Raw genomic sequence first — 27817 nt, forward strand, 5'->3', positions numbered from 1 at the left:
CATACATAATCCCAAACAATATCATGGTCTCTCTAGGTAGAAAAAAGGCAAACAACAATAATAGTAAACAGGAACTTCTAAGAAAAACTGTATCAGTAAGAATAAAAATTATAATAAATATTTTAAAGGTAAATGAGGTAGGCTATCCTATTACTTATCTTCAAATGGTTTAAGTAATTATCTTTGGTACCACAGTTTATTTTTTTAAATTTTATTTATTTTTTATACATCAGGTTCTTACTAATCTATTTTATAAATATTAGTATATATATGTCAATCCCAGTTTCCCAATTCATCCCACCACCACCACACCCCACCCCTGCTACCAGAGTTTAAATTCCATATTTTTCACAATCAATTTGTAAGTTTCACTAAGATTTTAATTTCTGCAGTACCACAGACTACTTCAATTCCAGCAGTATAAAGATAATGTACTTATATACCCATCACTTTTGTCCCTACAAAACTTTTTTTTTTTAAATGTTTATTTGGCTGCACCAGGTCTTAGTTGTGGCACGAGGGATCTTCGTTGCAGCTTGCGGGATCTTTTAGTTGTGACATGTGGGCTCTTAGTCGCAGCATGCGGGATCTTTTAGTTGTGCCATGTGCGATCTAGTTCCCCAATGGGATTGAACCTGGGCCCCCTGCATAGGGAGCACAGTCTTAACTACTGGACCACCAGGGAAGTCCCTGTTCCCCCAAAACTTTTAAGACAAGTTTGATGAATTAAACAAATATTGACTTGTGATTTTTCAATTTACATGTTAGCAGAGCCACATATGTTTAAACTGATAAGCTTTTTGTATTAAATCATAATAAAAAAAACCAAAAGAAGAGATTTAAAAATTTTTCATTTTCCCCACCCCAGCGATGTTATTAAATCATCCTTATTTCTACAAGGGTAGGCTTTTAAAGTGTGGAGCAGTTTCCATTAACCTATGTCCTCTATTTCACAGGCCAACATGTACTGCTTAATTTAAATGCAGAATGATCACTGTAAGACAAGTAGTTTTTTAAATTAAAATCCCTATTGCCTTAGTCTACTGCTGACATGAAAAAGGTACTCAGTAAATTGATGATACAGAATGCTAAACTGTTACTGAAATATAACCTGGATTATATGGGTTCCAAATGAGTTTAGCAAAAGATGTGTGGAAAGAGGAACAGGTGTACTTTTAGGTGACTTTCATGCCTAGGATTAACCAGAGATACAACCTCAAGCATTAACATTTATGTTTTACCTTTAGATATAACTTTCTTTGGTTGGTAAGTTTTTACTTTGGGAGACTCAATTTTTTTATACTTTTATTCATTTAATTGTAAAGTATCTTATAATCCTCATTTTTAAGCAAAATATGTAATAAAGGAACACACACATATAAACTCTGTCAAAATAAGCAACAAATGCTGCTTTTTAAACTATCTTACCAGACAGGGTGGTGATGGCTTACTTAGTTTCTCTTTGGAAATCACTAAATTAATTTTTTGCCCTACTTACACTACTGCACTCAAATTAATCTAACTTTGAGCACAAGAAATATAATAGTTACTACATTACTCAGTAGACAGCTTGCAATTAGAGGGAGCCCCTGTAATAACATTAAAGCTAACACTACCAGGGCAGAGTAAATCTTTCTACAAGGAAGGAAAAAGCGCAAATTTTAAAAGAAGAGAACAGTCGCATGGTAACAATTTGTCCTATATAAGGGAAAGTGGGAAGATATTAGTCAATGTTCAGTATCTCAGAAAGCATGCGAAGCTCCCTTTATTCCCCAGAGCAAGATTTGAATGTATTTCCTGTTAAACACCATAAGACCCTAAAATGATATAACAACTATGCTCCCCCAAAATTCCATCACATGGGGCCTTTATGAACAAGAAAAAACAAAAACACCCAACGACCTTAGCTTTACGTAAGTCTTTTCTTCTTACAAGTATATTTTACATCTACTATCCTATCCCATTTTATCATAAAACTAATTTTAATAGGTGGAAAAAGTAAGTAACTACACTTACATGACAAAATAATTAAGTTGGAGTGAAAAATCTCAGATCTTTAATCTTTTTTTTTTTTTTTTTTTCGGTACACGGGCTTCTCACTGTTGTGGTCTCTCCCGTTGCGGAGCACAGGCTCCGGACGCGAAGGCTCAGCGGCCATGGCTCACGGGCCCAGCCGCTCCGCGGCATGTGGGATCTTCCCAGACCAGGGCACGAACCCATGTCCCCTGCATCGGCAGGCGGACCCTCAACCACTGCGCCACCAGGGAAGCCCTTTCCCAAAGATTTTTAAGCAACTAAACTCTACAAAAGATTTCACATGAATAAAAAGATTCTAAGTCCTGAATTTAAACTGCTATCTCTGTCAAATAGTCACAATATATAAAGAATATTCAGTATACATTTGGACTTAAAAACAAAATTTTAAAATTTGTGGAAACGATTTTAACTTATTCCAAAAAAGATCTGAAGTGAGAAATACAAATAAATGGTAAATAAATGATCTTTTTTTTTTGTTATTTATTTATTTTGCTGCACTGGGTCTTAGTTGTGGCACGTGGGATCTTTAGTTGTGGCATGCAAACTCTTAGCTGTGGCATGTGGGATCTAGTTCCCTGACCAGGGATCAAACCCAGGCCCCCTGCATTGGGAGCGCAGAGTCTCGGCCACTGGACCAACAGGCAAGTCCCAATAAATGATATTATAAAGGCTGAAACATTGTCTTGATAATCCACAACGACTTGGGCTGCTTTACCAATCCCATTTAGCACTAGTCTACCTAGAAACAGGGTAAGAGATTAAGATTTTGTATATGTAAGATTTGTATATTTGTATATTAAGATTTTGTATATTTTATATATACATATATCTATATGTATCTGTAGCCAAAGCTGGTTAAAAATAACCTTTAGATTATTTCCCAATGCAATCTACACCCCCAGTGCCCACCACCAGTATTAATTCTTATCCATTTTACCTCTGAGCAAGACGCTAACATCTTACTGGATGTAAATTTTAAGGCAAGAAATTTCAGACATCACTCTTTTTTGGCGGGGGGTTCGCAGGCCTCACTGCCGTGGCCTCTCCCGTTGCGGAGCACAGGCTCCAGACGCACAGGCTCAGTGGCCATGGCTCACGGGCCCAGCCGCTCTGCGGCATGTGGAATCTTCCCGGACCGGGGCACGAACCCGTGTCCCCTGCATCAGCAGGCGGACTCTCAACCACTGCGCCACCAGGGAAGCCCCAGACATCACTCTTATGAGAAACCATTTTAGAAACAAACAGTTCTTTCTCTCATCTGTTCTTCACAGGCTTAAGATAGGTATTCAAACTTACCTCTCTTTTATTTTTTGCAGTCTTTCTGGGTCTCTTGAGGGTACACTTTTAGTTTTATCATTTTTTCCATCAGATGAACTCCAACCTGAAGGAATAATATCTACAGTGATCATGACATTGTCGGTCAAATTACTTCCAAGTGCCGGGGGCACTGCAAATCGGAATAAGGAACCAGGAAGGATCCCTGTTATTCCTGTACTTCGTCCACTGTGAGCCGAATCCGATATGGAGCCACCCGTAGCAGCACTGCTTGGTGCTGCAGATGCTTGTGGTCTGCTGGCAGTAGCCCCAAGGGGATCACTCTGTGCTTCAAGGTGAACCACTTCATTTGATTCTCTTCTAAAAATATGATGAGATCTAGATGGTATATCAGAGGTAGATATCCTTGAAGATTCATCTCGTCCCTCTCGCCTCCTTCTAGAGAACAAAGGTGTGCATCTATTTCTAAGTGAGGAAGATAACCATGGTCCTGTATTTCTACCTTCAGATTCTTGGTTAAAATTTTGGGAATCTGGCTCAGAGCTATGATTTTGGCTAAGAGATGACAAACCCCATCTTCGCCGAAGAAATCGAAATCCCTGAGAAGCTTCGGATGCCCTGTTATCAGGACCATCAGAAGCTGATGCTGCATTACGAGACTGTGAAGCTGTCAAGATTCTTGGAGAAATGTAAGAATTCTCAGAACTCAATGATCTTGTATTCAAGGAATCCTGACTAGACCTTCGTGAAAAAAAAGTAGATGACATACTAGAAGCTATACGTGACAGCAATCTCCTTGTTGTACGCCTACCTTCATTGTCAGAAGATTCTTGAAATGATCTTGGAGATGAGCCAACCCTATTTGAACTGCCTATAGTTGAGGTTTCACCTCTATTTGAAATATAAGAAAATCCAGGCTGTATACTGCTTTGGGGAGATTCTAATTCTCTTGGAGAAAAATTTGATCTTAAAGAATTTCTACCAGAGTCCCTAGAACATGGTATGGTCTGATGTTCAGAAGGCATTTGGTGATTTGTAGATGATGTATTCAATTGTAAAGTGCTCAAAGAGTTCTCTTTTGGTCTTGCTCCTTGTGAATATGAAGAAGGAACTCTGTCTTGAACATCTATTTTTGAAAGAAAGGAAAGATAGTCAATTACATGAAAAATTTGTGCATTATTAAGGTTGTGTCTATTAACAACTAATCACTGCCAAAATTAAACACTGGATTCAAACTGAATACTGGCATATTATAACTACACAGCTTAACTATTATTACAGAAAAAATAAACATATTTATCTATCTTTCTATACCTTTGGTAAAATCCAATACTGCTGTATAAAGTCAGCATTACAAATTTTTTAAAAAAGAAATGTATTATAGCTTATGAGAGGCAAACATCAATCTACCAACTTGATGAAGTTAAAACAGTTGAATTTATTAATCAGAAATTGATATGGTAGAAGAATATCTAACATCTAAATGGATAAGGGATTTTAAATGGGCAAACAAATTCAAGGTAAATGACTCATAACAAGTAAAAGCAAAATAATAATAGAGTGTTTTGGAGATTTTTCTTACTCTGGAACAAGAACAAAAGTTATTTCACATAAATACTATCACCCTTATAATTTTACAGCAAACCATGCTAACAGTTCAAAATTTCTCCAATGTTTTATCTTTTCTTTCAAGTTAACAGCAGTGACTCTTACACCCGGTTACTCATCAGACATAACTATGCTTTTTTTTTTTTTTTTTTCCAATACTGAGTCAGAAGAGAGCCCTGGCATCTGCGATTTTAATAGTACACTACTGATGGTTCTAATCATCAAATGGAAAGAGAAATACCAAAGCATTCCTTCATAAAGAATATTCATCCATACATCTAGTTTAACAGCTAGATTGCTACTGTGCTAATACATGGTGCCTCATGGAAGGATTAACTGTTAGGGACCAAATCAATTCTATTCTGTACATTTTTACGCCCCAAACCGAGAAGCTACCGACACCGTCTACTAAAGCTCCTCCACCCAAAGCCAAGCAAATGAAAAGATGCTTTCATTTGTCTTAAATAAAGCAACGGCCTGCCCCAACAGATTATTTAAAATAATCTAGTTAAATCTTTAAATAGAAATGTATTTTCTTCTCTGTAAATCAAATTCCACTTCTGTCTGCTATATTTCTCAACTTCAATTAGCACCTTTTATCTTCAGTTATTTAGTATTATTGTTTTATGGCATTTATTTTTTTTAAGGTGGCTCTGTCGCACAATGGACAGTGCATTGGACTTCTATTTTTTTTAAAGTTTTGGCTTATGTACACTGACAGAAACAGTGTGGGTCTTTATTCCAACTAAATGAAAATAAAGACAAATTCATGTTAAACTAAAGGAATTCTAAATTATGTCTTAAAATGATGATTTCAAGTTTTAGTTAATTCACAAGGCAAATTATATTGTAGTATACAAGAATTATCAAGTATATGTAAAACATACATTCTTAAGAGTGAAAAAATTATAGGCAGACAGAATCTGGATACTCATGTATATCTAAATATTTTATATTTACATTTTTAAAAGTAAAATGACAAATAAGGTTGAAAACATATCAAGCTATCCTGTATTCTAAATCTTTATAATATTCACTTCATTTATTCCTTTGTACTGTGATTTTAACGACATACAAAGACAAAAATGTAACATTATTAGATAAATTATGCATAACAATATAGTTTATACATACATGATGAAGTTGTGAAATCACCACTTCGGTGACTATAATCCATAAGATTACTAATGGAGGAATCTGCTCTCCTCTCTCTCATTAAGTCAGTTCCAAATGATCCAAGTACCACTGATGACGATCTGGGAACTTGACTATGCCTCCAAGAAGAATCTTAAAATAATTGAAGAAGTCTTAATTCAGAGAAAGCTTTCAAGGTTTCTGATGACAACAGATCTTCAGTATTACACAGAGAGGTAATTATGGTTTATTACAGGAATCCCCAGTTACACAGTTGCAATCAAAAGCAAAACTGAGCAAAACATAAATTATTCACTAGTGAAATAATCACTTATAAAATTATCTCCTACTCAAACACATCCTTCTCTAATACTATAATCTACCCCCATCTAGGATGTCAATGTCTCACTCTCTAGAACATCTGACCGTACGATATATAAACATGACGTAAAATGATTACAGAACAAAAATATAAAGCTTGCCAAAGATGCAGAATTTCATGAAAAGTTGATCAAAGTGATGTCGGAGAACAGCCAAAATCAAAATCAAAGCCATCTTGAAATGAAAGAGGTTTATACGGTAGGTTATAATACTATTTTGTCAGAACTATTATTGCCACCATATTTGGTTCATTCTTATGCTAAGAAGTAATGTATCGTTGCAATTATAATCTAAACTTTGTTAGATATGATTTCATTTAAAAAGAAATTAAAAACTAAGTCTCAAAACTTTCCCCCCTCACCATTTACCTTGAAATTCTGGGTCTTCCTCTTCTAGTCCTAACAGCCTTAATAATTTCCCTTCGTTAAGGGAAACAGCCCAGGGTTAATGCTATGCCTTCACAGACCAGAGGAGAACAAAAGTATCTCTACACAATGGTATTTGTCTACAAAGTTAAGGTCAGTCTGCTCTTACCCATCACACTACTCTTAAAATTCTTCAGATGGGCAGTGCCTTTCCCATGGCGGTCCTGCCTATCGAAATAGAAAGGAATCGCTTACACTAATTCAATTAGTAGTACATATGCATTTCAAGAATATTATTCTCCAACTGTGTCATCACAAGTTTTATCTTACCTTAAAACTATTTCAGGCATTGGCTAGTGTTTCATTTGAAGAGAAGTATAAGTGAGGAAGTACCTCTCAACAAAAGATCTTTCCAATTTGTGCAACAAATGTGTGCCTGTATCTTAGTATCTGTGAGTACAAGATACTAAGCATGGAACTTTAAGCATAAGTCTTTCATACCAGAGTGGTAAAGTGACTTGTCCAATGTCACATAGTTAGAGGACTAGAACCATAGCTTTCTAATTCCTTGTATAGAACTCCCACTAGAATATCGCCAACTATTTTCTGTTTAACTAAAGAATTTCTACATTTTCTGAAAATATGTGTTATATAGCACAATGTTCATTATTTACAAAAAATATGCTAAGGAAACATGTATCAGTAAATCTGGCTTTCTTATTCACAATTTAAAAATTTACCTCCTATAGTAACCAGCAAAATACATGTCACTTTTACTAATTTTATTACCATATGTATCAGCTATTCAAATTAATTAAAATCTGCTAATATCCTGTTTGTGTAAGATATCTGTACCAAATTTAGAACAAAAATCCAAGATGAAGAGTTAATTTCAGTTGTAACTTAGTTAAGATTTTGGAACCTCTGCTCTATTTCTGACCCAGTCTTATGTGCAATCTACTTGCTTATTAGTACACTACATCTTGGGAAAAGGGCTTTTGTCCAAAATACATACACAGTGATTTATATTTATACAAATTTAATTATTACCTGATGCTGCATTTAAACCATGTCCAACACTTCTCCCAGCTGAGGTAGATGTACAGTTTGTATAGGAAAGTTTAGGTCTTTTTGAATCATGATCCCGTTGCTGGTTTTGCGATCTTGAACGTGCTCCCTGAGTTATCTCAGACTCACTATACCATGTAGACTGAAATGGTAATGCAGATGCTGATGCTGATGTAGACTGTAAGTTAAAAAAAAGTTTTTTAAAGGAACAATAAAACACTTGCAATTTTTAAATATTAAATTTAAATATTACATTTAATCTACAGTGCTCTAATAAATTCCCAAGGACCATTCATTCCTCACAGACACAAATTTTTCTACCATGTAGGTTTTTCATAGTCTTTGTTCCCTTCTACCACTTGTCCCTTTACTTTATACTTTAATTGTACTTTGCTAGGTAACCAATCTGATTTAGATTATGTCTTCTATGTAACTGAATATAAACACTAGTCTAGGAAACACTGAAGAGTAAAAACTTTATATGTAATCATTTTGTTCTCCTGGTTTAATATTAACCTTTTGAGGAACCTTGTTTCCTCTTCTTAGATAAACAGAACACTAAGAAAGGCACCAATACAGAAAGTGACTGTGAATACTCCACTATAAAAATAAGATTTTCAACTAATATAAAATGTATCTGGATCTTATGTCCATCTCAGGAATACAGTAAAACACTATAAATGGTACTAAAAAAAAATCCTAATATACGGAATTTCTTCATCAGTGAAGGAAGAAACAGCTAAAACTACATACTGTAAAACTCTAAGCTCAAGGTTTTTTCTTTAAACATATAATTATATGTACAACATGAAATAACACAGAAGTTACAATGTACACACACACACACACACACACACACACACACACACGCAAACACAGAAAGAGACCAAGAAGGACGAATTTGACGCATAATCTCTGAATTGCTTGAAGACACTTACCACTAACGTAAAAGTTATTTCTAGGAAATAACTTATTCTAGGAAATAAAGGAAAAAAGACATTTATAAACCATTTTAACATGTAAGTAGATGGTAAGTAGTTCATTTTATTGAAGAATATTAAAATGAAACAACATTCTTTAAAGTGTTATATTTCTTGACAAAAGAAAAGTTAAAAATGGAATGTTATCATGGGCCATAAATTCAGTCTATATTAACCTAGTATTATAAACATAAGAGCCCAAATAATGTGCTCCATCAAAGAGTTTTAGAGTACAGATAAATAAATAGGTATAATGTAAGTAAGTACTGTAATAGGAGATATGTTGAAAGTTTTACAGAAAAAAAAAAAAACTATGTCTGAGGAAAGCAGGGGAGAATTCATAGATGATTAACTATGAACTCCATAGGTGGAGTTCACTGAGTAGGCAAATGAGGAAGGAGATTATAGACAGACAACACAAAAAGATAAAAAGATGTCTCAACTATTCTGCCATGGGAATTCTTCTAAGGCATCACTACTTACTTGATCTCCGATTATCTTTTAATTATGAGAAGCATACTGCATGCATTCAGGGAACTGTATTAGTCCATGGTAACTCTACAGAATAAACTGTGCACATACATGGAAAAGCAGAAGATGCAAAGCTGAAAAAGTAGGAATGGGCATATCAGGATTTCATCCATCCCTTGCCCATTCAATATTTTGCTAATTAAACGTAGAACTCCTCAGCTTAGCACAAACTTGGTCTCACAAGCCTTTCACACCAAGCTGTCCACAGAGCCCCCAATCAATGAACTGGAATAGCACATGAGACGAAATTCATGAGATATTTCAAAATGAAATCATTTTATGTGCCATTGTCAAGGTATCAGGGACTTAATCCTGCAGGCCAGTGGTTCTAAGACCTTTGAATATCAAAGACCAAAAATTAAAAAAACTGGTTTGATTTAAAATTTAGGAAGAACTGTCACTTTTGACAGGTAAGGAAAACGAAAATAGCGAATACCACCTAACCCCATTCCCCAATCTTTTAAAAAGGGCATTTTATATGCTCCTAAAACAAGAACATAACAGAATAAAACAGACTTGTAAGGTGAATAAATTTTACTTGTACAAAATTCCTAACTTGTCCTTATTTTTCTCATTTTGCATGGACTGGACAAATTGTTATTGAATAGCACCTCCACAAATAAGACTTTAGGAGCTACTGAAGGAGGTAATACCATCAGATCAACTACTTACAAAGATCTTTAGAGCATTGTGGAAGGTTAAAAGAGTGGTATGGACAAAAAGTGGGCAAATCAGGAAGTCACTGGACTAGCAAGAAATGCTAGTAATTCCCATTACTTTCATTCGTTGGGACGAAAGTAATGGGAATAGAGAGCCATTATAAAAGATAAAAATTCATCAAATTTAGAGACAACGTGAGAAATGAACAAAAAGTCTATAAAGTCACTCCACAGTTTTCTGGCACTGGCCACTGGTGAGATAAAGACACATTCACTGTTCGGCAATTTTCATGACTCACAACTCTAAAAGGTAGCCTATATGTCATCCCAGAGACAAAAATACTCAGTATAGGAGAGGAGAAATAAAGTCTGACCAATTTTTCTGCTGGCTTAAACTCAAAGTCAAACTTTTCCCTGGTTCCTACCAATTCAATTTTGTCCACTGTTCAAATATTCTCAGTCTGAAGCAATTAGCTTTTTTCCCCCTCTGAATTCTTTTAACAATTAAATAAAGGATGGGGTTCATTTATACACTATCTTATCTCTTTTGCTATCTAAAACTACTGGTGGCCAAACGAAATCAGGAAGAGTCTGTCTCCAAAGTATACTTAAGTATACTGCCTTGCAGACACCAGATGCTTAAAAAAGTACTTTTGGGGTTGTTTGCACTTCTTAGCTGTTATGAATAATGCTACTATGAACGTCTGTGTTCAAGTTCTGCGTAGACATGTTTCTAATTTTCTTGGGTGTAACTAATGGGTCATATAATACCTCGAAGTTTGACTTTTAGAATAATTAATAAACTGCTTTCCAAAGTGGCTGTACCAGTTTAAAACCCCACAAGCAATTTATGAGGGTCCAAATTTCTCCACAACCTTGTCAACTCTTGTTATTGTCTCACTTTTTAATTTTATTTTAGCCATTCTAGTGGGTATGAAGTGGTGTCTCATTATAGTGTACATTTGCATTTCCTAATGGCTGATGTTGAGCATCTATTTATGCGTTCATTTGCCATTTGTACATCTTTGGACACATGTCTATTCAGGTCCTTCGCCCATTTTAAGCTGGGTTTTTTTTTATTGTTAAGATGTAAGAGTTCCTTACATAGTCTGGTTACAAGTTCCTTGTCAGACAGCATATCATTTACAAATATTTTCTCCCATTCTGTAAGTTGTCTTTTCACTCTCTTCATGGTATTACTTGACTCACTAGTTTTTTAATTAGTTAAGTCCAATTAATCTTTTTGCATTCATTACCTCCAGACTAAGAACATTCATATGAAAATAAGAAGTGGATAGAATTATTAAATATCCATTCAAGTTCCATGGAGTTCTCTCTCATTTTCACTAAATTTCCAGTCTCTACCCCAAATAAGTAACAGATTTGGCTCCTGTAATAAACAATTTTTATGGGTTACTCTCAAAAGGCTATCTGTGATTAGAAAGGAAAATTGTGTGGTATGTGCAGGGGGCTGTCTAGCCCAACCAAAGTAGCTGAATACTACTTTGTGTATCTGAGAAATCATATTAAACAGTTTGAAAACTTGATGGAAGGGAAGTTTACAAACATTCTGTAACTACTAGCAGGCATCCAATTTTCTTTTTATTTATTTACTTATTTTTACCTTCATGATACTTATTTAGGTTGCCCTTCCAACAAGAGGTTTTCGGGAAGGACAGTCAATGAAATCATTATTTATTTACCATTAGTATTGTATAAGTCAGTATTTGCATTCAGAAAATAATTACTTCTAAAAAAGGCTAAAAAATATTCCCAATGCAAATGCCCTTAAAACAGTACAGCAAAAAAGAACCTTAATGAGAAAATATTTGTAAATCATATACCTAATTAGGAACTTGTAACTAGAATATATAAAAGAGTTAAGAATCAAGAGTAAGCTTTCAAAACAGAAAACACCAAGCCCACATGGGTTCACTGGAGAATTCAATCAAACATTTAAGGAAGAAGTTATACTAATTCTCTACAATCTCTTTCAGAGGAAAGCAGCAGAGAAAATACTTCCTAACTCATTCTATGATATGATGAGGCCAGCACTACCTTAATTCCAAAACCAGACAAAGACATAAGGAAAGAAATCTATAGAGCATTCTCTCTCATGAACACAGCTGCAAAAATCCTGAACAAAATATGAGCAAATCGGGAAGTCCCTGACAGTATAGTGGTTAGGACCTGGTGCTTTCACTGCTGTGGCCTGGGTTTAATCCCTGGTCAGGGTACTAAGATCCTGCAAGCCGTGTGATGCAGCAAGAAAAAAAAAATTAGCAAACTGAATCCAAAAAAGTACAAAATCCAATACCCCTTTATGATTAAAAACTCTCAGCAAACTAGAAATAGAGGGTAGCTTCCTCAACCTGATAAAGAATGCAAAGAATGCACAGTTAACATTATATTTAATGGAGAGAAACTCAAAAGCCTTCACACCAAGATCAGGTACAAGGCAAGGATGTCCTTTCTCATTTTTTTAAAAAACTGACATATATTGATAGATAACATTATATCAGTTTCTAGTGCACAAGGTAATTATATAGGCACACATATATAATGACCACCACAATAATTCTACTTAACATTCCCCACTACATAGTATAATTTTTTCCTTGTGATGAGAACTTTTAATATCTACTCTCTTAGCAACTTTCAAATACACAATACAGTATTATTAATTACAGTCACCATTCTGTACACTACATCCCCATGATTTATTTTATAACTGGAAGTTTGTACCTTTTGACCACCTTCACCCATTCTATACTCTGCTTTGGGTAGTACAGATATTTTAAGAATATTAATTCTTCCAATCCATGAGCATGGAATATCTTTCCACTTATTTGTGTCTTCTTCGATTTCTTTCATCAATGTCTTATAGCTTTCAGTGTAGAGGTCTTTTACTTCCTTGGCTAAATTTATTCCTAGGTATTTTATTCTTTTTGATGCAACTGTAAATTGGATTGTTTTCTTAATTTCTCTGACACAATAGATTTTTGTGTATTGATTTTATATCTTGCAGCTTCACCAAATTCATTTATTAGTTGTTTTTTGATGGGACCTTTAGATTTTTCTATATATAGTATCATATCATCTGCAAATACTGATAGTTTTACTTCCTCCTTTCCAATTTGGATTCCTTTTATTCCTTTTCCTTATCTGATTGCCCTGGCTAGGACTTCCAATACTATACTGAATAAAAGTGGCAAGAGTGGGCATCCTTATCTCATCTTGCTCCTGATCTCAGAGGAAAAGTTTTCCACATTTCTCCAGTTAGTATGATGTTAGCTCTGGGCTTGTCATATATGGCCTTTATTACAATGAGGTACGTTCCCTTGACACCCATTTTGTTGAGTTTTTATCATAAATGAATGCTGAATTTTGTTCAATGCTTTTTCTGCATCTATTTGAGATGATATGATTTTTAGCCTTCATTTAGTTAATGTAGTGTACCATGTTAATTAATACGCAGATGTTGAACCATCATTCTTGCAAGCCAGGGATAAAATCTCCCTTGACCATGGTATACGATCCTTTTAAATTATTGCTGAATTCAGTTTGCTAATATTCTGTAGAGGAGTTTTGCATTTATGTTCATCATGGATACTAGCCTTTAATTTTCTTCTCTTGTAGTGTCCTTGGCTAGTGTTGATATCAGGGTAATGCTGGCCTCATAAAATGAGTTAAGGAGTGTTACCCCTCTTCTATTTTTTGGAAGAGTTTGAGAAAGATTGGTATTAATTCTTCTTTAAATGTTTGGTAGAATTAATAAGTGTTCTGATCCCAGACTTTTTTTGTTGGGAGGCTTTTGATTACTAATTAAATCTCCTTACTCATTACTGGTCTGCTCAGATTTCCTAATTCTTCATGATTCAATCTTCATAGGTTTTGTGTTTCTGGGAATTTATCCATTTCTTAAAGGTTGTCCAATCTTTTGGTGTATAACTGTTCATAGTAGTCCCTTATGCTACTTTTTATTTTTGTGGTATCATTTGTAACATCTCCTCTTTCATTTTTGGTTTTATTTATTTGAGTCTTTTTTTTTCTTGGTGAGTCTAGCTAAAGATATGTCTATTTTGTTTATCTTTTCAAAAAGCCATCTCTTATTACACTTATCCTTTTGTCTTTTTAGTCTCTATTTCATTTATTTATGTTCTGATCTTTGTTATTTTCACTTCACCACTCTTTTTTTCAACACTGTACTGGAAGTTCTAGCTAATGCAATAAGGCAAGAAAATAAAGTAAAAGGTATACAGATTGGGAAGAAAGACCTTACTTGCAGATGACATGATTATACAGAAAATCTGAAAGAAAAACTCCTGGAACTAACTAATAATTATAGAAAGGTTTCAGGATACAAGGTTAATATACAAAAGTCAATTGTTTTACTATATATCAGCAATGAAAAAGTAGAATTTGAATTTGAAACTAAAAACTCTTACAATTCAATAATAAAATGACAAATAAACTGATTTAAAAATGAGCAAAAGATCTGAATAGACATTTCTCCAAAAATATAAAAATAGCTAATCAGCACATGAAAAAATGCTCAACATCCTGAGTCACCAAGGAAATCCAAATCAAAACTACAAGACACTACACTTCACACCCACGACAGGATGGCCAGAATCAAAATGTAAGATAAGTACAGGAAAGGATGAAGAGATCAGAACTTTCATGTATAACTTCTGTGGGAATATAAAATGGCCCAACGGGTTTGGAAAACAGTGTAGCAGTTCCTCAAAAAACTGAACACAGAGTTATTGTATGTATGATTCAGCAAATCTACTCTTAGGTATATACCCAAGATAACTGAAAACATTAGTCCACAGAGAGACTTGCACATGAATGCTTACAGCAGCATTATTCATAATAGCCAAAAGGTGAAAACATCCCAAATGTCCATCAGTGGTTGAATGAATTAACAAAATGTAGTACATCCATACAATAGAATATTATTCATCCATAAAAAGAAATGAAATACGGATACTGCTATCATCATGTAGATGAACTTTAAACAAACATGCTATGTAAGACAAGCTAGTAATAAAAGACCATACAGAATGTTTCTACTCATGTATATGAAAGTTCCAAATAAGGAAATCTACAGAGACAGAAAGTAGATTAATGGCTGCTTATTGCTCAGGGGGAGAGGAGGGAGACAGTTTAGTGACAGCTAAAAGATCTGGGATATTCTCTTGAGGTAATGAAAGATTCTGAAGTTGACTATGGCAATGGTTTGCACAATTCTGTGAATATACTAAAAATCACTGAATTGTACACTTTAAATGGGCAAGTCATATGTTATATGATTTATATCTTGATAAAGCTATTATTAAAAAAAATAATCTTAACAATTGCTGCAAATGCAACCAATGTTATCCACTGGACAACGCTTAATCAAGAGAAATCATATAACACACAGTAATGGAAGCAAGTCCAGAATAAAATGCTCTTCCTTGTCTCCTCATTTCCATGAATCAATGCCTTGACTGTGATGACTGACAATTCCTGCTTAAAAATTTTCCAGACCATAAGCAACAACTTAAAACTTTGACCTCTTCTTTATTTTAAATATTCACATGCTGGAGAATATCCATATCCAGGCTAATGCAGAAGTCTTACATTCTAGTTTCTATTCAGAATGAGCAGTCTTCTCAATTATCACAAAAAAGACAGCTGATCTTAAGAATGTATGGATTCATGATGCCCAACTTTATGAGAAATCTAGGTAAGAAACCTTATGTTTACACAAAATGGAATGACTAGGAGTTCATTTATCCCTCAAAATATCCTAGTATTAATATCTGGATCAAGACAGACTACAAGAATGTTAATATTTAGATCACTCTGTTGTCCCTTTACAGAACTGTTTTCACTGACCTGTAGTTTGACATCATGTCCTTTGCATATACTGTTTACCAAGAAATAGTTTCACTAAACTAGGTATATACTTATAGTATGAATACTGCCCTGAAGACACTGTCTTCTATATCATTCACTGTCCCCGCTTTCAGACTAAACTGCCAAGCACTGCTTCCATTTCCTTATGAACAAAACACCTTATAGACCTGGTTGTGTTTCCCTGTGATCTCCTGCCACCCACACAAGGGCCGAAGTTTAACTTTAGAATACTGCCAAGGGCTTACAAATGCATACCAATGTTATAACCAACCTTAACTCACTCTCAATATTTTATTTGTATTTTCCTGATTGCAATTAAAACTATTTTCATTTTCTTGTCCAATTGTGTGTGTGTGTGTGTGTGTGTGTGTGTGTGTGTATGTATATATGTATGTATTTCCCTGGAAACTACCTTTGTAGCAGATAAACAAACCAAAATGAGCAGAAAAAAGGTTAATGACCATTGGTTATTTTAATTCTTGAAAATATATACTTTGCAAAATACGCAATAGTACTGAGTTCTGTAACTTAATATACAAACTAGAAAAAGATGTAAAAAACTGTAAAAAACACCTAGAGGGCTTCCCTGGTGGTGCAGTAGTGGGAGTCCACCTGCTGATGCAGGGGACACGGGTTCGTGCCCCAGTCTGGGAGAATCCTGCGTGCCGTGGAGTGGCTGGGCCCATGAGCCATGGCCGCTGGGCCTGCGCATCCGGAGCCTGTGCTCCGCACCGGGAGGGGCCACAACAGTGAGAGGTCCGCGTACCGCAAAAAAATAAATAAATAAATAAAATAAAATAAAACAACACCTAGAACCTCCATAAAAAGCCTATTTTATTATTTCATATTAAAAGTAATCAATCTCTCCACAAAGCAAGAAGTGGGATTAGGGGTTGCTTAAATTAAGTTACAGAAAAATATATAAAAGTAACAAAAATAATTACATATTCACAGAATACTCCCAAATTTTCACTTTTAACAATATGAATTACATAAATTTTCTTTCCAAAAATATCTAAAATTCTATTTACTGTTACCAAAGAGATTAAGATGATCACAGTTTTCTACCATTCAAATTATAACAAAAATTTAAAGCTAGAGTAACAGAAATATCAGCAAGATTAACAGCAGAGGCAGCCCAGCTTACAAATGGCCAAGAACCAAAAGACATTTAGAAAATCAATTGTTTGGAACTTAGAACCTACATTTGCCAAAGACACAATGCTATCCAGAAGTCTTAGATTCTTCAGCTCAGGCACACTGTATACTAATCCTGGAACTGGGAGAAACCACTTATCTTTCCAGATTTCAGATCTTTATTTATGAAATGACACAAGCATCTGTCCTATTTAACTAAGATTAAAAATTAAAAATTTGCTGCAAAATGTCAAGCACTGTATAAATAAGGTGTTTTCTTATCATCTGATCCATAATGTAAATGAGATTGAACTACTATGCCCTGTTCTGACCCTCCTTTCTCAAGGTTCACTAAGTATAATAAAGAAGGGGAGGGACTTCCCTGGTGGCACAGTAGTTACGAATCCACCTGCCAATGCAGGAGACAAGGGTTCAATCCCTGGTCCGGGAAGATCCCATATGCCACAGAGCAACTAAGCCTGTGTGCCACAACTACTGAGGCTGCGCTCTAGAGCCTGCAAGCCACAACTACTGAGCCCACGTGCCACAACTACTGCAGCCCGCGTACCTACAGCCTGTGCTCCACAACAAAGAGAAGCCACCACAATGAGAAGCCCGCACACCGCAACAAAGAGTAGCCCCCACTGGCCGCAATTAGAGAAAGCCCGCGCACAGCAACGAAGACCCAACGCAGCCAATAAATAAATAAATAATTTTTAAAAAAAGGGGGGAGGAAGAGTGTTGTGTCCCAGATGGTTTTGAGTCAGAAAATATCAGCAATTAACCAAAAAAGTTCCCTTTGATATTCAAAGGTCTCTTTCATTCATTAAGTACACATCTTGCTGAATAATCTTAAGAATATTAAATAAAACTAAATGTGTGATATATAATTTAAATATTCTGATAACATATTATACTATCCCCTAAGGATATTAATTATCTCTTTAAACCAATGCAAAGCCAGGAAATGATAACAACAGCAGTCACAATGATAATTATAACCTGTAACATCTGAACTCTTACTAGGGTCCAGGCACTGCTGTTCTAAGTGCTTTACATGTATTATTTCTTCCAATTAATTTTAACAGTAACTATGTGAGAAAATTACCATTATCACCATTTCACAGAAGAGGAAACAGAAAAGTACTTTCCTCAAGAACACAGGAATTTCAGTTCCTAAATCAAAACTAAAAGAGCAAAGCAGCCTACAAATAGTTGACAAGATTGGAAATATTCCTATAACCCATTAAAGAAAGAAAGAAAAAGATCGGAAGCTACTTAAAATAACTGAAAAACATTAAGGAAAACACCAAAATTTATAAAACTGATTAATCTTATTAAGAACCAATAAAACATTTAAAAATTTTTTTCATGTTTGCATTTGTTTAACTTCCACAATGAAAAATTAGACTTTCAGAATAATCTATGACATTAAGAACAAACTGGAAGAAAAAGTCTGAAAATATTACTTTAAAGTGAATGTCAATAAGTTTTCTAAATATATTCAAGACTTTTAGTCTGGTTTCAGAGTCTGTGTTCCTCACTAATTAGCTCTACGAAAAATTAGACAAAGATCAGTAGACAAAATTTTATTAATATAGGAAAAAACCCCAATTGTGTGCTCTTAACAAGTCACAATCATTTAACCTACAACATTTCTGTAGAATGGAAAATATGTGATTCTGCACCTCTGGCAAGCATACTCTTGCCTAGCAACAGAGTAAAAAAAATACATTATCAAACAACATTTAAAATAAGTCCAAGTAAACAGTACACATAACGTCAGCAGGCTGGCAGTAGATATGGGCATTTTAGAGAAATTATTTTATTTCATTTGTGCTTCTCTGAGTATTTTATAAAATGCTTATTACTACGCAGAAGAACTTTCAAATGACTATCATATAGTACATTGCATGATATATAAATATATAAACATTACTTAAGACTTAAACAGACATTTTCACTAAAGGATTCTCTTAGAGTCAGTTACCGAAACATCAGACTTTTGGCAAATGTCGTGCGATTTAATGAGGTGTTCAGCCAATAATGCGATAAACTTAACATTTGAAAGATGAGCAAGATAAACTGTGTTAAAGCTACAAACCATGCTTCTGAGATTTACAGTTTTATACTACAACCATTGTTATAACAATAATAAGCTATTTCAAAAACCAAAGTGTTATTGGTCCTAAGGAAAATTAGCTACATAAAAGGAACTTAGATTGCTTTATGTAGATTATGAATCAATGCAAACTCATTACTAACTGTAAAAATAAAACCCCATAATTCATGTAAAAGACAACCTGTTAATTCAACTGATACTTCAATGCTTTTAGGTTAGAAGGTTTCCAAGTCTTTGGAAACTATGAACATTTTACTTATGACCACAATCCCTTATTCAAAATTCTTAAGTTCAAAACTTTGAAAAACATTAAGTTTTTGCTAGTGTGGAACATTAAATCAGTCCGCTGCAGATATATTAATCTTTTGATTACAGGATGCCTCAGATCCAGCTGAGGGTGTTATAAACACACTCTACTACTTTTCTAAAATCCAGAAAATCACATGGCCCCAAGGATTTTGAAAATGAGACTGTGTATATACACACATTCCAAATTAAGATGTTACCTGATATTCAGAATCCAGTCTAAACGAAGAGTCCCTTGAGTGACAGGTATCATTTAAACTACTTCCTCTGCTTCCAGACATCATCCTAGCACTTAAAGAGCTAGAGGGTTGAACAGAAATTCTTCTTGGAATCCTTGAAGGTTTAGACTCCATTCTTAATGTTTCCTGTGAAATGCAAATTTTGATTAATTGCCTTTTGGAAAACATGCAAACCTTTGATTCTTAATCCTCTCCTTAATGATCAGCTCAAATCAAGAATTAACCATGCAAATTAACCGAACGGTAAACTGTGAGATTATCATCACTCTCCTTCTACAGGCAGAGGTCTGAAGACCATCAAAGGTTCCCTATTGCCCATAAAATGAAGCAAACATGATAAAAGTGGTGATGAGAAACTGAGGTTTGTTGTTTCTAAAGCCTGAGCTCTTTTCCTTATTCAATTTCCTCTATATAAAATCCTAGGGACTTCCCTAGTGGTCCAATTGGTAAGACTCCACGCTCCCAATGCAGGGGGCCCGCGTCTGATCCCTGCTCGGGGAAGTAGATCCCGCATGCATGCTGCAACTAAGACTCTGCATGCGGCAACTATGAAGTCCGAGTGTCACAACTAAGACCCGGCACAGCCTAAATAAGTAAATAAATAAAGTAAATAAGTAAATAAAATCCTACACGAATCAGCCCTTGACTCTTGTTATACCTATTATGAATGTTCGATACTCATAGCATTAGCTATACTGTAGTATCTGTACATTCCCTAACACAATATGCTCTCCCAGGACTTTGTATGTGCCTGCAAAGTCTATACATTCCCCATTCAATTCCTGGGCATAGTCTTAAAACAAGATCAAGTGTTACTTCCACTTTTTACATACTTTTTTAAAGACATCATATTACACACTGTAATTTGTTTTCCTGTCTCCCCTTCTCAAAAGTGAGAATAATTTCTAAGTTTTCTTCACTAAACATTCCTCAACACATGCCAAGAGTCACCATTAGCTGTGCCTTATTTTTTAACTCTCTCTATAAGTGGATTCATACAACATGTACTCCTTTATGTCTGGCTTCATTTGCTCAACATTATATTTGTGAGACTAATTCTGCTGTTGCATGCAGTTGTAGTAAGTTCACTCTGATTAGTTTATGTAATATTCCACTGTATCAATACACACAATTTATTTGTCTATTCTACTGCAGATGGACACTGGACTGTTTCCAGTTTTAGGCTATTACAAGTAAGGCTGCTATAAAAACATTAATTTTATAAATTAAAGAAAAACTTTTAAAGTTTTCTGGGGAAAGGATTTACAATGAGGCCTCTGAACAACTGAGATACCACCAGTCTTGAGAGTAAAAAGAGAAGGGCAAAAGAAAGTAACAGTAAAAAGAAATCACAATAATCTCTTCAACTTCTCCCAGTTACCCACTTTCAAGGTCAAAAATTATTCCCTTATTTTTCTGGTAGTGGATTGAAATTAAGGCAAGAAAAATGTACTTCACTTGCCTAGATAGGTATATTTGCTGTATTAAAACCTTCAAATCTAAACATTTAAGTTAAAAATATCTAATTCACTTTCAACTCATTAACTTATCAACTAAGTGTTAGCATCATTCTACCTTAAAAGTTACTACAAAAGAATTTCCTTTTTCAATATCTGCCTCAAAAACAGGGTGTCAAGCAATGACAGAAAAGAGGATGAAGACGCAAAAACATCAACAAAACATATGGCCAATACTGCAGTAGGACACACAACAAACATGAAAAAGATATAACACAAGCCTAATATCAATTAAAATTATTCGACTAAGAGTATCTAGCTAATGAGAAACCAGAGTAAAAGCTACACTCTGGGACATGATTAAATCAAAGATAGCTTATCAGAAAAGGTCTGTTTGAAGTCCCAGTTAAACATGACAAGGTTATCCTTATGCATCTGTTTTGGTCCCTCTTTCCAAAACCCCTATAAAATGACAGTCGATGAATCCAAAAGCTTTAACTATGAAAAGAATAGGAAAAGGGACCATAATAGGCAAGAGATTTCAATGTTATATTTGGAAAATCCAAAAAAGTCCGAGGAGAGGTAGAGTAATTCAGCAGAAAGGATAAAAAATACACCCTAGGTACTTTCTAGAAAGAGGTAGGAACTGGAAGCAAAGCAGTTGACCTTAGCATCCTAGAAAGAATCAAGACCTGGAGATACAAGGTATCATAAAAAAGGGATGATGCATGGAGTTGCTGAATTAAAATCTGTACTTGGAGCAGTAAAACCCTCAATTCTCCCCCTAGTACCATTCTTCCGAAAACAGGATATTTATTCTCTGGAGAATAAGGATCTCCCATGTAACCCTCCCCACCCCCACCCAGGAAATATACAACCATCTCTGCAAAGGTTAAGTATAAGGAATCAAAGAAAATCTATATATTCAATGTTGAGACCCAAAAACTCTTTCCTGGTGCTGTTTTTACAATGCTGTCAGAAAACCAAACAAAATACCTGAGATAAAATTTCTGGATACTGACATTTGGAATGCTTCCAATTATACAGCTAGCCTGCCATTTGACCATCCTACCCAAAGCAAAGTCCACTAGTCACTAAGAGTTTCTAATCAGCTTTTTTTAGTATTTCCCTCTAATAGACAAACATCAAGGATCACTAGGTATCCAAGGAAAACCTCCCATAAGACTAAAGTAAATAACAAAAAAAGGAACTTAAGAGAAAATCTGGGGAAAGGAGCTAATTAACTACTATCCTCAAAGGGAGCAAAAGACATTCATTCATAAAATAAAAACAGGATGCTTGAGAAAGCAATCAGTATAATGAACAGCTTGTGGAAATTCAAAATGTTACACACTTAAAAAAGAAATGTGATACACTAAAATAAACCAACAGAAAGATTGGGACACCTCCCAGAAGTAGAAAATGTAACTCAAAAAACAGGAGAATTGTCCCGGGGAGTTATCGATCATTTGACGGTAAGTATGGTTACAGAAAGAGAGAAAAAAGAAAATAAGGTAGAGAAAATTACCAAAAAAAAGAAAGAACTTTTCTAGAATTGAAGGACACAAATCTCCACATTGAAAGGGGTCAAGAGTACTGGGCAGGATCAAAGAAAAAAGACCAACACTAAGTACCATTTATCATCTTGAAATTTCAGAACATCAGAAAGAAAGAGAAGATTCTATAATTTACAAGAATGGAAAAATGGGTCATATACAAAAGAAAAGTAATCAGAATGGCTTCTTAATTACAACTTTAAAAACTCTCAAGACAATAAAGCAATGCCTATAGTACTGAGAAAAAAATTTAGCATTGAACTCCTATCTAGCAACTAAATGTGAGGTGGAGAAAAGAGTATTCAGACATGAAAGATTTAAAAAAACTATTAAAAAACAAAACCATAAGAAGTTAGTTAAATGAAGAGCAGGTCCTAGGAAAACAGGAGTGTAAAGAATTAAAGAACCAGACACAGAACCCAGGAAACAGTTACAAAATTATGTGGAAAGCATAGGGAGCAACTGATCAAGACTGGAACAGGATCACAGAAAATGGAAGCAAATTCTCAGGAAAAAATAGCATCATACGGAAACTATTTTGGTTCCTGGCAGAGATGATAATACAATTGGGAAAAAAATGCTGAGTACTTAGAACAAAAGGCAAATTTAATACATTAATTTTGTAACTTGGGAAAACAGAGCTATTGTTCAAGAAAGGAGATGCTGCAGTGTTTGGGTGAACTCTTTAATATTTATATAGTTAAGATAGTGTAAACATAAGATTACTGTATCAATTTTGCTACAAACATGCTGTGTGATTGAGCCACCACAATGGTGAATAAAAAAGCACATATATAATACTAAAAAATCATGAACACATCATTTAGAAATATGAAGGTAAATCCTAAAACAGCTAAAAGGTGAGGATTGCTGCCTATGGAAAGTGGGACTGGGAATGAGGTAAAGGGTGAGGCAAAGGACTGCTGTTTTCCTTTTAAGCAGAGATGACCATATTTCCTGGTTTGCCTAGACCAGTCCCAGTTTATGGCAAGAAAAGTCCTAATTTGTGCTCATTATCCTGGGACAATTATTAATAGTACTTGCGCTGTCTCTTAAAAGTGGCCTGGTTTGAATGACAAAGCATACAGTCACCTAACATAAATCTTTACTTCCTTCAGCTTTTTATAAATTCTATATATACATCCATATAAAAATTTTTATTAAAAAGGTGAATTATGAATTGGACATTTAAAGAAGGCATACGTTAGTAGAAAGAATACTAATGGTTAAATACTGACATGCAACAGCCCATAAAAGATTTAACAAGTAGCAAATTTGTTATTTTATCAAGAAGGCTCTACAAACACTAAACAAGGGACTGTATTTGTTGAGGATTTTAAAAGGGAAGATAAAATGTCTTTAAAAAGATGCAGGTCTATAGATGGTTCTTTAATAACAGTGCTTCTTAATCATACCTCGCGTATTTTACTTTGATTATATTTATACCCAATTCTTACTGCAGAATAAAACTAACCTAGTAGGAAATCTCTCAAAACAAAGCTCTTGGGAGAAAGCAAAGAGGCAGGGTCCTCCGAGAGCTATAATTCATACTGCATGAAACTATTTTTGGCAACTCCTCTACATAAATTGATTGAATTTTGACAATGTAGGTGTTACCAGAAAACTTATGTAATCTGGTTGTATAAGCTGTAGGTCAAAAGCGCAAAAAATAGAATAAAATAAATAAAGTTAATTAAAATAAGCAGTCCTTGAAAAACTTCTACCAGACCACTTACAAGGTACTACAAGGCATCTTTTCAAGTTCATTCATTCAAGAAATAGTTTTTTACATGCTTAGTATGTGCTAGGCACATTAATTAATACCAAACAAAGGGGACAGGGAAAGGGGACAACACTGAACCTACTAAGATAATGACTATGAAGAAGCTGTAGTCTAGTAGAGAACAAACACAAATACCATACAACTTAAACAGTTATAAGTGCTCTAAAGGAAAAGGTATAAGCCAGAAAAAAAGACTAGCAGGAAAAAAGTATCTGAAGCTCAATGCTTTTAACCAAGACTTAAAGAGTAAAGCACAAAAAGTTCATATGTACAATCTTTCCTCAGTGGTCAATATAATAGCCTCCTTCTTTCCTTTTGCCTCTATGTAGTTTCTTTAAATTTGATTCTAGAGTTGGATAGTTGAACTGTCTTTCTAGTGATAAGATAAAAACTTAACACCAGGGCTTGGTTTATAGATGTGTGTCCACCTATGCTGACACATGGGATCCTGTGCTTGATTAAAAGCTCTACTGCTGACATCTTGAAATTATTAGTACTTTAACCTCTGAACTTGTATTTTGTAAGTGAAGTCAGATAGGATAGTGAAGCATGAGCTTGAGAAGAAGAGATATGTACCTGTCTGCTATGCCTTGCCACTCAATTTGCATACAGCCCTCATTGCTATGAAGCTTCCATTATTAACATGCTTAATTTTTACTCTCTTTGAGCCTCACTCAAGTCCTAGGCATGATGGATCCACTGGACTTGTCTGCTCATGTTCCTTATCAACACATCTATGTCTGAGTAAGCTGAGGCACTGACAGCTCCAAGAGGTCATTCCATTTCCATTCTTCAGAACTTGCTTCAACTTCAAATGCAGAAGGAAGGTAATGAACCACAAAGCCACAAAAATCTTATGATCAATATTTGAGATTTTTACTATATTGAACTTTTCAACTTGTGAAGATTCTCTGAAGCTGATATTTAACTGCTAGTTTACCCAACTAGTCTTAATATCACTGTTAAGTGTTCCCTTACCTTCAGGCATTTTAATAGTAATTGGCATGAGCAACAAGAGTGGAAAACAGATATTCATACCAACTCCAAAATTTATGTAGTCTTTCGTCTCATAAACCTGTGGCTTGTTACCTAGTAAAAAATTACTACATTTTTAATAGGTAATTTCATTCAGCTGGGCTTCCTAGGAAACCTCTGAAGAGTTCTTTAAAGCAAGTTCATGTTTTTGGTGGCCCATTAAACACTATAAATCTTAACTTAAACTTTCTTAGTCTAGGTAAAAAGCCTCAAAGAATTCTCTCATTACCTGACATGCAAAGTTCTGTGCCCAATGCTATCTGCAAGTTAACAAGATCTCATAGTCTCATGTCAAATGCAACTGAAAACATCTATCACACAACTTATACTAAAACAGACAAATTTAAATTGAATTTTACAATGTTTTTCAGCAAGACTTTACTTGAATATGAGGCCTACTCTAAGTAAACCAACGAAGTTTGTCTCTAATAATACCACACTAGGCCTTGTCTAAAGAGAACTCATCATTAATCCACACATTTTCTTCGTTTCTATTTCACCCTACTAGTAACAGCACCACTCCCCAATCATACTTTCAACTGTTTTTCTACTACCTTAAAAGCAAAGTCTAAATTCTTTGCCCCAGTATCCAGAACTCTAACCTACCTTTTCCAGTTAACTTCCAACTACCACCTTAAAAAAAAATCCTAGTTCCAGTTCACCCTGGTGGGGAGAATGTGGCAGGAGTCTGCCTGCACGCTATACCCAGGAGACAGGGAGAAGGGCATAAATCTTGGGACAGCCCCACCTCTGAGGATCAGGCACACAGAGCCCACCTAAGACTGGAGATGGATGCATAAAACATAGAACACCTCCTTTCACCATGAACTTTGCTCCAATAGGAAGGTGCAGCAGTTTACTGCTGAGGGAGTTACGACAGCTTTAGAGCCTTAGTGGTGCAGATGTGCAGGGCCTGCAGGAAGTTGAGGCTAGTGAAAGAATACTCAAAGAAATCCTCCAGCACTCCAGCCTCACACTAAGCACCATGCAGCAGCAATCCACTACTGCAATACTTTGAAAATATATAAAGCAATAATAAAGTTCAAACCCAGCTTAACTACAGACTAAACCAACTCAACCCACCACACTAACAGTGACAGAAGAGTATGTCCACATCCAGGCATCAAAATTATTGATCTCAGTCTCTACTATTCTTTTATTTCCACTGTTTCCCATTCAATCAAAAATTAAGACACAAAAATACAAGGAAAAAAAAAACAGTCCATCATCAAGAGATAAAAATCAACAGAACCAGATGAAGAGATGGCCCTAATGTTAGCAAACTGGGAAATGGATGCATTTACCAGTAGCCTAGGCAAACCTGAAAAACTAGGGAACTGGGAAATAGGCTAGAGGAAAACTATCCAGAATGAAGTTTGGAAAAACAGATAATGGTAAATACAAGAGAGGATTTAAGAGACACTGAGGAAAGAGTAAAAAAACTACTGTACATTTAAGTAAAGTTACAGAAGGAAAGAACTAGAGCACAGAAAAAATTTGAAGAGAAATTGGCTGAAGTGATTTGATCACAGTCAAGAAGCCCCAAAAAACCCAACTAAAATAATTAGCAATTACACTAATTGCTAGATTACACATTCATACCAGACTGCTAAAAATCATTACACTTAAGAAAACTCTGAAAATGCTATGGGAGCATTGAACGGGGATCCAAAAGTTCCAACAAGATGAGAAAGATTTCAGATGAGGTGTCATCTGAGTTGACCTTTGAAGATTGAATACAAAAAAAGAGGAGGAAACATAAAGATGCTAAAGCATGTTGAAGAACTGGAAAATAGAAAATAATGTGTTAGGGATGAAAGCAAAGGCGTGGAAAAGGAGAACACGAAGGACTCTCAAGGAAATAAATACATAAGGTAGATTATATCCGGATTGTAAAGGCAATCTTGTGTCCTTTGCTCGGAAGTTTGTACTTTAATAAGGCAACAATTCTGAAGCTTTTTACAAGCAGGTTGTGTATTACTTTTCTCCCTAAGGATCCCAGAAATTAAGTTCCTGACAGGCAATTAGAGCTTTCAAAGATGAAACAATCAGTGGTCCAACAAAACTTCAGTTTTGCCTAGCCTTAATAATAGATTTATATAGTTCCCTGAATTTCTTACAATTCTGAAAGTCAATAATCTTATTACCTTTGTGGAACCATGGGAAAGAAACCACTGCTCTAGGCTTTAGTAGGCTCAGTATCTACTAAAAATTTTGAGGCAGCTAAAAACAAA

At 35.0% G+C, this 27817-nt stretch overlaps 1 protein-coding gene across 4 annotated transcripts in view; it reads right to left on the reverse strand.

Annotated features, from left to right (window-relative positions):
• MARCHF7 (membrane associated ring-CH-type finger 7) overlaps positions 1 to 27817 on the reverse strand; it is a 48604-nt gene that overhangs the window by 14528 nt on the left and 6259 nt on the right. For 3 of the 4 annotated variants that reach the window (XR_010944429.1, XM_067741812.1, XM_067741811.1), the window contains exons 2-5: positions 19714 to 19878; positions 7851 to 8046; positions 6055 to 6207; positions 3334 to 4438 (exon numbers count right to left, since the gene is read on the reverse strand). Coding sequence is in view for 2 of the 4 variants with exons in the window: in XM_067741812.1 (XP_067597913.1) it covers positions 3334 to 4438; positions 6055 to 6207; positions 7851 to 8046; positions 19714 to 19866 (1607 nt within the window). In the remaining 2 variants the exon portion in view is untranslated. The remainder of the gene's footprint in view (positions 1 to 3333; positions 4439 to 6054; positions 6208 to 7850; positions 8047 to 19713; positions 19879 to 27817) is intronic. The other variant, XR_010944430.1, reaches the window with a different exon arrangement.

This window comes from Pseudorca crassidens, chromosome 6, assembly GCF_039906515.1.
Source record: "Pseudorca crassidens isolate mPseCra1 chromosome 6, mPseCra1.hap1, whole genome shotgun sequence".
NCBI lineage: Eukaryota > Metazoa > Chordata > Mammalia > Artiodactyla > Delphinidae > Pseudorca > Pseudorca crassidens.